At 42.0% G+C, this 11,288-nt stretch overlaps 1 protein-coding gene across 2 annotated transcripts in view; it reads right to left on the bottom strand.

The window, feature by feature from the left end:
• Positions 1–6,258, bottom strand: part of DSCAM (DS cell adhesion molecule) — a 159,782-nt gene extending 153,524 nt beyond the window's left edge. Inside the window, exons 1-2 of one of the 2 annotated variants that reach the window (XM_072398307.1) lie at positions 6,097–6,258; positions 763–1,059 (exon numbers count right to left, since the gene is read on the bottom strand). In XM_072398307.1, the coding sequence (XP_072254408.1) occupies positions 763–1,059; positions 6,097–6,133 (334 nt within the window). In that variant the 5' untranslated portion in view covers positions 6,134–6,258. Of the gene's footprint in view, positions 1–762; positions 1,060–6,096 lie in introns of those variants that run through there. The other variant, XM_072398308.1, reaches the window with a different exon arrangement.
• Positions 6,259–11,288: the final 5,030 nt, after the last annotated feature.

Raw genomic sequence — 11,288 nt, 5'->3', positions numbered from 1 at the left:
TGACCCTTGATCCTGGTACACATATCTTTGAGTTGGAACATATCACACTGCCATATTTGTTGTATTGTTACGTTTTTTTAATCTATTCAAATAACAAAACTAATAAAACGAATGGAGGAGCTCAGCTCTGAGGAGAGATTAGCTGAACTAATTCTATTCTTCTTGAGAAGAGATGTTTAAGGGGGGATATGATCACCCTGTATAAATATATAAATGGTCCATATAGAGAACTCTCTTCCCCATTATTTACTTTGAGATCATTACAAGGAACAAGAGGGCACTCTCTGCGTCTGGAGGAAAAGAAGTTTAAGCTCTGGATAAGGAAGGGATTCTTTGCTGTAAGGTCTGTAAAAATGTGGAATCGGCTCCCTCAGGAAGTAGTTTCAGCAAGTTCAATAGATTGCTTTAAGAAAAAGCTGGATGCTTTTAAAAAAGCACAGAAAAAAATGTGATACTAAAGTTATAAAAAAAAGAGACTGTTTCTGCAGGGAACATCCGATTGCCTCACAAGATCAGGAAGGTTAACTTTGATGGACTTATGTCTTTTTTTGAACCTGACTTACTATGTAACTTTTTGCCACTGGTGCCAGGAACACATAATAAAAACCCCTTCAATGAATAAATGAGAAAATTAAGTGTTTGCAATAGAAGAAACGCCATGTATTGATGCAGAACCCTTTGTGTGACATTATGATGGATGTATGTGTGATACTATGTTTTTGATTTTTTTTTTTTTTTTTGAAGAGCTCATTTGACAAGCACCTCTTACGTTTATTCGAGCCTGGTACAGGACGACTCCCGCGGAATTATTGGCAGTGCAGCGGTAGACTCCCCCGTCCCGCACCTGGGTGTTGGTGATGTTCAGATAACTGACGACATTGCCGTCGGAGGTAATGATCTGGCTAATGCGATGGTTTCCATTCTTGATGATGGGCTCATCGTCCAGGGTCCAGGTGATTGTGGGTAGAGGCGTGCCTTTCACATTACACATGAGGGACACCGGCTCCCCTGGGCTCACCACCTTCTCGCTGAAAGCAGAGTTAATTTTTGGTGTTCCATCTGAGGAAGACAAGAAAGATCACATTTCAAGCACTTACCTAGGAGAAGAAATATCTGATTATGCAAATCCATGTAATACATAAATAGCAATCTTTGCAAAATAATGTTTTCATTTTTTTTATGCTTTTTTGTACCCCATTGGGTGATCCAACAAACCTGGAATAGATTTACTGAAAAATCATTGCCTATTAGCTGGCAAATGTTTTCAATCCTGAACCAGATCCATTACAGGTTTGTTGGATCATCCAGATTCTCCCATGATAACCTATCAATCCTGGGGAGCTTTTATAAATCATGCCCATTCTATCCCATACAAAGTTGGCAATAGGTGTACAGATATTTCACGCAAGCAGCACCAGGGGTATATGGGACCATTTTTTATCAGGATTGTGCAAGTAAACTGCTTTCTTTCAGGTTCACGGTCAAGTAATGTTGACATTTACATGGTGGAAAATAGCATTTTTATAACATGACCGGAGCTTGACCTTCACTCAAGTGCACTTTTCAGCCTTGTAAAATATATTGCTTCATTGGTGCGAGGACAATAAGTGATGTATTTATTATGCAGTTAGTCTAAAATTCACCAATCATTCACTGCAGGCTAATGTGTTTGCAATGCCAGTGGTTTATTCACAATCAGTAAATGATTGGTGAATGTCACATCCACTGGTTTATAAATATACCCTAAGCAATAAATAAAACTCTTATTTTGTTAATTGATTTTATTATATGTAAAGCATAAAAGGGAGTCCAGTTTAATCCATGCAGGTTGTAAGCAATACAAAAAGAGCCAGAACTTTCACTGTGTAACAGCGAATATTATTAAAAATATCAAACTGCAGACAAAAGATTCATTTAGGGCTGGTTTTCAGGTGTCAATCAAGTGGTGCGGTTACTGCTTCACAGGTGGCAAATCCCAAAAAATGTAGGTCCAAAGAAGGAATCATGGAATGGATTGGGGCATTTGGCAAACATCCACTAAGCATTCATTACAATGCTCAAAGAGCGAATGCAGCTGATTGGCTGTCAGCTGTCTATGAGCCGCAGAGGAGCCGCCAGTAAGCCATCCAGGAACAGCAAGAGTGAACAAGTCCTTAATGCTGTCATTTTTTCTGGGAAACATACTAATTTTATGACCTATTTATTATAAAATACCAATGGCAGCAAGTCCAAAGTCTACTGTCCGGGCTGACAAGCTACTGGCCAGAGATAACCCTATGTTAAAGTGTACAAATATGCAAACCTTTATTAATTTGAGATATTATATGGAATTCTTAGAGTCCTTGTAACATTTCCCAGTGGGGTGTCTGTGTCCCTACTGGGACAAATTACCCTCTCAATGTGTCCTTGTAACCACAGTGGCCTAAATGTGCATACACACAGCACTACAGCTCAGTTACTTTCTTCTCCGGGTTCATCCACTAAGAGGGTCAATCGGTTGTGACCACGTCACAACCAAAGTAGGAAGAACAGTAGAAGCCAGAGTACATTTTCCCATTATCCCTGCATTATACAATGAAAACCATGTGTCTTCATATGGAGGTAAGTTTTGTAGTCACAGGAAGGTGGTGAGTAATTGTGGGACCTCAGGAGACTAAAAGGGATAGAAGACCTTAAGTGGAACTTTCACCCAAAAAAACAAAAACAAAGAAAAACACTTATAGTCACTCAGGAAAAGCCCTCAATCCCAATCCAAACTGAGCCCAATGAGTCCATCGCCATCTTGGCTTCTTCTTTAGGGCACAGACAGAACAGCAAGCATGGCATATCTTCCCTCTTCTGGGTTCTTCTCACATCACCCAAACTGGCACTGAGTAGGCGCGAGATCAGGTGATGGGTCATGCGTGACATGCACATGCGTGAAATCAGCATTTTTTTTTTCACATAGTACAGTCCCTGATGAAGTGTGCCTGAGATCGGAGCAGCCCACAGCCTCCTGAGATATGTATAACCCAGGGATCCAGGGGGCTCGGAATTCCCTTTCCGTCTTTACTGCCGTAACAAAACTTCATAATATACCCACTTTACGTGTTTACGCTCACATTGCGTTTTTGTATTTTTTTCCATCACCTATAGTTCACGCAACATGGTTGCTTGTTCAGTTTCGGCTTTAGCTGGTATTATGGCCACATCCCCCAGCATATGAAATTCTAATTCCACTTTCATGCAAAGGCTATTGTGCGCTTTTATGGACAGCACAGGAACTAGAATTTAAACATGGCCTTAGATATAGACACCCCGCTGCATCTGTCGTTCTGGTGTTACTATAAGGGGCATTTTGCGTTGGAGGATATTTGTTTCCTCTGTCAGGGCCTGAGCGTGTCACAAATGATTCCTGCTGACAGCCTGTGATAACCCGCACACTCTTCCCTCACATCATTACAGATGATCAATATTCTCTTCAGGATTGCACAGCCACAGGAGACGGTTACCAACGCGACGCGGCCTGGTCAGGTGAACTCCTCTCTGTCTATAGAAACCGGCCGTGCTGGGTATGGCTGCCGACTCTAATTAATAGGGGGCCTTTTCATTCATCCCTTCCTCTTCTTTGTCAATGAGACTTTCTTTTTTATTTTTAAAGCCCAAAATACAGAATAATTCTACAATGGTCTTTGAAGAAACATATTTGGCCACACAATACTGCATGTGTGACCTAGTGATGTGTTTTCAGACACCCAATGATTATATTTAACCCGTAAGTTGCAATTTGCTCTGCTATGTAATTGCTTAGCAGCTAGAAATGAACTGTCTGTCCTTCACAATAATGAGATCTAGGTGAAGCAATTTTGGCTGCCCTAGTAAGGAAGGTGATTTATTAATTATAGATGATCTGTCATTTCACACATGGTCACTTCTTTTACAGAATGCATGTACAAAAAAAGGTTTCCTTTAGGAGAACCTGTCATGTTGACCGTTACCTGGGCACAGGTGAAGCTCCAATGCAATGCCTGCAAGCAATGCTAGATAATAGCAGCCCTCTGGGAGTCAGAGAATGGCCTTGGAAGGAAGTCTAAAATAAGTCAGCTTACAATGTAGCATTAACTAAGCAAAGAGATGTGCACAAAGTTAGAAACTGAATGATTGGCAGGGGATGTCACCAGCCTATCAGTTCTGGGCACAGTTCTTGCCTAGTGGCCCCTACCACATGGTCCTCTGGCAAATATTGGGGTGACATTGTGTAAACATACCAGCAGGGGCATCTCAACATAATGTGAGGCTGAAGGGACAATAAAGAAAGGGGGCCCAAGGAGTTTAGGGAGGTGTTTAAACAGACCCTCCTATCAACTTCCCTTCCCTCCCTACAAAACCTTTGATTAAACTGCCATGAAATGGAGCAAAAAAGAATACTTTGTCTACTGGGGTTGCTGACACCACATACCACACATTTAGGTGTCTGGACAATAGAGGTTTTTACATATATTCAAGGATCCCTTAAATGACAAGGCATGATGTAGAGGTTTAGATCTGACTTATTTTTTTGTGAATTAGAAGCCATTTACAAATTGATGTGAAGACCTTTAATAAAGCTGATTACGGAAGGGTAAATGTACCTACAAATTCAAAACTGATCCACCACACAAGTTCAAAGACTGTCTTCACTGGCCCATGTCATCTTAGAATTGGTAGTGGATTTGGTCCCCATTGGCATGTTTAAATTGCAGTTATATGCCAAAGTTTTGCCCTGTGTTAATGCAAAGCCAAGGAACTTCTTTGATCTGTTATGAATGACACCCAAATGCAAGTGTAAATTTTCACCTAGCAAGGCACAATTCACTTGGTGAATGTGGTGATAGTTCACTTTACATCAAATCACAAAGCCAGTGAAAGAAACAAGATTATTCCTTACACAGTGCTTATGGTTTCTCTTCTAAACCCTGTTATTTTGCATAGCAAGAACAAAGGACAGGTTCACTTTGAAAGAAACTGGATTGTTACAATAGCTCAGTATAGCTCCTCCAAACTGTTTTGTTGTGTCCTTTTCAGATGCTGATGAAATCCTGAACAGCACAGAGCTGAATTCTAATTGCAGGGTGAAAAGCGGCATCAGCTGGTCTGTTATCTTGTAATTACTGCGTCCTCTGCAATGGGGAATTCCTAAATAAACACACAGTGCAGAGAGCATGCAGTACAATGAGATTTCCCAGAAATAAACAGCACTGATTATTTTTTATGCCTTCTTAGAACAGATGATATACCCAACTTGTCTTGTAAAATGCTATCTTCTTTGGACTTATTTGGTAATGTGAAAAGCAATTTGGTATTTATTTTCCTTTTCACAAGTTTTGTGGCATGGGTGTTGTTGCAGTGGAAATTCCAGCCATTTCCAATGGCTTTTGTCTTATACCTTCGCTTCACTCCAACACTGGAGCCTTCTCCATTCTCCTAATAATTTGAAAGTTGTCGAAATATTAAGATTGGTGGATGACTGTGCACCATGGTTCCATCCCTGATCTCCACTCCATTACTGCAGGATACACCAAATGTTAAATGCAACATTGAAAACAGAGGGAAAATAGGAGACATGGGCCAATGGGAAGGCAAGTATACCTATGCTTTTGTTGACCGGTCTCTAACTTTAGTATGTCCACAAACCCTAAACCTTACTCTCATCCCTAAGGTTTATCTGGACACCAGAGATGGATCATCCATGAGCCAACCTTGTGGATATCCAGTGGGCCCAGCTACAGCTTTCATTCTACGACAGTAAACTGGGGGGATAGAAATCACCACCTGTATGGAGGGGTAGGAAGGCAGATTTGGAAAAAAACTGGGAAAAAGGAGAAGTTTTATATCTCTGCTGTTGTTCACCGATCTCTAATCCCCTAACAAAAAGCTTAACTCTCCATCATGGGTTTGTACAGATGATAGAGTTGGATCATCCACATGGCAATTTAAACCACAGTGGATGTCCAGTGAGCCCAGATACAACCCGAAGTAAACCAGGAAGATAGAAAATACCACCTACATAGAAGGATAGGAAGGCATTCAACAAGTAAAATATACATATTATTCATAACCATGACATTAACTTCTCACCTTCAAGCACAACCAACGCATAATCCTGGGCCGACATCCGATCCTTGCGCACAAATCACTGGTAAGCTCCGCTATCACTTTTTGCCACAGCATCCATGATTAAAGTTTCACGGCTGATACCAGTAATTCGAACGTTGCTCCCAGCAATCACAATATCACCATTCCTGTACCAGGTAATGTCAGGATCGTCCGTACCGGAAGCACTACATGAAAGTGTCACCTGACTGCCGACGCTGGTCTTTACCTTCCGTGGACTGATTGCTACCTTCAGGGGTTCTGCAATAAAAACAGAAAGTGTTTATTAATGGGGTGCTATTTGGGATAACTGTTGAGCCGATGAATGAAACCATATTTATAAAAGGAAGAATTTGTAAATATTATACTCTTGCTGTATATTGTGACCGGTTAGGAATTAATACATGCATACAAACTTGTAAAGTTACTGAAAAGTCAATTTTAATGTAATCCTTTGTGCATAATAATGTATTTATATGTTTATAACAAACAGGGAGCAGAAAATGACACAAAGGGAAAATACGTGTAAACCAAACAGAAAAAAGAAACGCTAACAACAAGAGTAAATTTCATTCAAGTATATCAAATATTCTTTAATCAGCATAGAACATTAAAAATGCAACAGTACTGGAAAATCAAACAAAAGTCTTCAAAACACCCACCCGAAATAGCAGTATAAAGGGACCTGAGTCTTACAGTACCTCTTCTAAGAGCACCCCTAGCTAGTCCAGTAGAGATATACCAATACACTAATCCTGACTGAGAGTGCCAAGGTATTGAGCGTTATCTTTGAACAGTATCTACGGGGCCCAGATAGCAGTGAACCGTGCGGACATGTCTCGAAAATCATGATAACCTTCCTCCATTTTACAAATTTCCTCCACCAATTGGAACCAGCCTTTCAACGGGGGCTCCCTTGAGTCTTTCCAATAACGCGGTATCTGAGCCCTGGCTGCATTGAGAAGGTAGGGCACAAGCGAACGTTCGGTGCCATGAAACAGTACACACCAAGGGGTAAATTCTAAGGAGACTCCTGAAATTGTTTCAATCATTTGAAGAACCTTTCTCCAGTAAGTCTCAATCACCAGGCAGTAACACCATATATGCGACATCGTGCCCCCCATTCCACACCCTCTCCAACATAGTGGAGATTCCTGAGGAGACATACAAAGTTGCCTTTCTGTATCTTGGCACATACGGATGTCTTGTGCGCCAAGCACAAGATAGCCTTTTCTGGGACTCAGAAAGTTTACTGTTTAGTTCAGTTTCCAACCTTGCTAGGTATTCAGGATACTCTGGACCGTTGAGAGTGTTATTAAAAGCCTATAGAGCTGCGATACAGTGTGAGGAGGTCTGTCACTGCCATTAGGCATGCCCTCAGGAAGGATAAGATCCACTCCAAAGCGTAAAGGGCGGATTAGAGATCTTACAAAGTGACAGAATTATAAATATTGCCAGTTGTTCACTGGCCTACATACCTTTGGGGGCACCAGTTGTGCCAAGGGACGAACAGAGTTCACCTTCACCACTTGGTGTAGCAGCAGTGTGGAATCAGAGGGTTGCCCCAAAAAAAGAGTTAGTATAGAGCCCTGGGATAAAATAAGAGGGACTAGTAACTGGGAGCAGGGGAGAGTTGTACAACCAACCCTGTTGTCTGTGTAGCGTGTCCCAGCACCTAAGTGTAGTCAGAGTGAAGAGGGAGGTATCAGGGCCCAAAACTCTAAATTGTTTTGGCAAATAATACTCAGAATAGCAGATCGGAGATCAGACTCTAAATTAACCCAGCTCTTGGAGAAACCATCATATTTCCCTCATAATTAAACATTCTGTTCAGGATAGAAGCCCTATGATATTGAAAGAAAAAGACCTATGATATAAGAAAGAAAAAATACAAGGCTGGCATAGTTAGGGGCAAACAATCCCCATGTGGAGGCGATGAAGTGGCTGACATTGGTTGACGGGGCCTTTTACGTTGGTTCCTCTGCCAAGATGTTTATTGAAGGAAGACCCAGTGCAGTCTGCTTCCTGCAATCCTGAGAGGGAGGGTTTCGATATACCCATTTTGGAACAAAAATACTCCAAATCTTTAGGGAAACACAGCGTGGAAGTACGGCCATCTTTCCTGGATGTTAAGCAAGCAGGGAAGCCCCATCAGTACTGTATGACGGCCTCTCTAAGGGCTGCCAAAAGGGGACATAGCACCCTGCACCTTTCCAGTGTAGCTTTAGCAGGACCTAGTTAGATGGTGAAGGAAGCCCCATCAAAACCAAGCTTGGAAGAGGCCTTAAGTTTTTCTTGAAAAGCAGCATTATCAGAGAAATAATGCAGGCGACAGATAACATCCCGATAAGAATCAGGGGGAGCAGCCTACGCTCTGGAGACGCTATGCACTCTGTCAAACTGGAGCGGTGGGGGGGGAAGCCCAAGATTAGGTTAAGTATACCCCTTCTGGTAGCTTTCAGCTGATCTGTCCCTGTAGCTTCAGGTAAACCCCTGATCCTGAGATTATTTCTCCTACCTCTGTTCTCAGCATCTTCCAACTGATAAAATATATTGCAATGGATTTTTGCTGGATTTTCATGTGCATCTTCGAGGTCTCTTTTGGCCTTTTCTCCACCTCCTCTACCCTAGTCAGAGTATGCAAGAGGTCTGTGCGCAGAGAGTCAACCTGCATTTTGAGGTAATCTTTTATGTCGGCACGCATGGAGGAGAGGTCGTCTTTAGAATGAAGGGCACGAACATATTCTGCCAGGGACCCGGGAGGCGACAAGTCTGGCTCCATCGAGCTATGTAAGGCAGGGAAATCAGGTTGTGTGTCCCCAAGGTCCTGCATCAGGCTCGTGTTGCGTCCCCTCCCCGGAGAATCTGAATAATCTGCCAGGAAGGACCAGATAGATCTCACCATGGAAGTCCTAGCGGGTTGACCTTGTTTATGGACCATTGCCTGACATGGCAAAGATGCAGTGAATGATGGAGAAGGCGCACGGAGCTCCGACTAGGCACAACTGTCCAGCGCCATCTTCAGGCCACGCCCCCAGAGCAATACCTGCAACCTTTGTATGATTGTATTGTATTGTATGATTTTTCTGCTACAACCTTTGCAAAAACTATTGTCACGCATAAAGAGACAGGACCACTAGGGGGTGCTATGGCTTGCAGGGAGGTGGTGTGAGCCCTGAGAAGGGCCAGAGTGCACAGACTAAGCAGTAACCAGGTTTTCTCCAGAGCCTCTGATGCTGAGGATGTTGCGCCGCTGGTTACTGCCAGGTTGCGGTCCTTGGGCACACCAAGGTGGGCAGAACATGGTACCAAATCAGAAAGCAGAAGGGTAGTCGGGAAAAGCCAGGGTCAAGCAGGCAGCAAGCAAAAGAGGTCAGGTCACACACCAGGGGCTAATTGCCAGTAATCCAGGGGACAGACACTAGGGACACAGACTCTCATTTACTTATGTAGCTTAGGCATTATGAATAAATGAATCTTCAGAAACAATGAAATACTATAATAAATCTCTCTCTTAAGTGCTGCATTCTGTAGTCTGGGAAAGTTGGCCTACACAATTGGCCCTTCAAGTCAATGTAAAGTTCTCCAGGATGCATCTAAAATGTATATCAGTGCAAGCTGCATTATGATATAAATTCTGATATGCACAAGCCCTGAGAGTTAACAAAGCGAGACATAGGAAGAAAAGTAAACAAGGTCTGTGGCCCTGGGACCTAATTGTATACGTATTAGTGCAGATCTATCTGGAGAGTAATTATAGACACAGACACATCTGTTCTTCCCAAACCCCAGAGGGATGACAGGCACCATGATGACACAATGTCTCAGGTGCACCAGGGAAACCAATGGAAAACATACCCAATGAGAAGGTTCAGCTGTTAGGAAGAATAACCATCTTCCATTAAGAGCACCTGTCATTAAAAAGAAATAGTGCACTGCCTGCTTCTAAAAATGACATGGTTTGCCTGGTTGGTGCAGCAGCCAGATCTCCAACCAGGTCAGGGCTGTTTGAATGGCCATACTGTTCTGAACACTTTGGTCTAAGAGAGGACCTATAGCATCAAACAGAATCAGGAAAAGGGTGGGACCAGAAATTCACAACACGATGAATAATTATAAAATTTGATCTGAAGGCATGCAGAAATAAAAATGGGTTTAAACATAAAAACATAAGGGATCTATTTAAGTAGTAAATCTGACATCCACAAAAAAAGTGGAGAATCCATTACTGCCATTAAAACACATGGACCTGGAAGATTCGCCACCAGGGAATGTTTCAGTGAAGGTAAGATTCCCTGCTTTAAAAAATGGACCCCATAGTAAATATTATATTCCTGGCCAATAAAACAATAGGGTATGTCTGAATAATCTGGCAGGCTTTGTAGCTGTAAGCCATGAAGGCATTAATTTCCCTGTATTGTGGGAGTCTTTGTGGATCCAGTTGGTTTTGCTGCTGCGGGTAATGTCATTCTATGGAGATAATTGAATACACATCTGTATATGATTATCACTCCTTAGCAGATGGCACTACCCTGCTGCTCTCATTGTTTTCCAGTTTAGTTCCACTTAGCGTGTCAGTCACAGTGACCGTGGAGCTTTAGTTCATCCTAATAACTCTGAAATAAAATACTTAATATACTTAATATAAGAGTAAAGAGAAACTTTTTTCTTTTGCATAGATGGTAGAAGTGTAATTGTTATGTGTGGGATAAGTGAAGATGATTAAATCATAAATACATTTGTTTTGCGGGAGGCTTTTTCATAAGAAGTTACTAAAGTACCTAAAGACCAATAAAGGTTTTCATTTAAAGAGAAACTAAGGTTCTGCTTTCAATATCTGGGATCAGGTAAGGCATTATTACAGGCAATTACAGGCGATGACCCTTCTGAAGTAAAACGTTTTTACCTGGTGCATCCGTGGTTCTGGTGCAGCACCAAGGACTAATTGAAAGTGCACGGGAGTTAAGTCAACCCAGCCTGGGTCAATTAAGATGATTGAAGATTAAAACCAGGAAGAGGTGGATAAAAAAGAAGATGGTGGTGCCCAAGATGGAACGGGACAGGTGAGTGTTTGTAAATAAATTGCATCACCAGTCCTTTGTGCAATAAGACAATTTTTTTATTTTCAGAGTTTAGGATTACTATAAAGTAATACTCAACTTACCTTCACTTCAGTG

This window comes from Pyxicephalus adspersus, chromosome 1 (genome assembly GCF_032062135.1).
Source record: "Pyxicephalus adspersus chromosome 1, UCB_Pads_2.0, whole genome shotgun sequence".
NCBI classification, from domain to species: Eukaryota; Metazoa; Chordata; class Amphibia; order Anura; family Pyxicephalidae; genus Pyxicephalus; species Pyxicephalus adspersus.
This window is presented reverse-complemented; position numbering and strand designations above follow the sequence as displayed.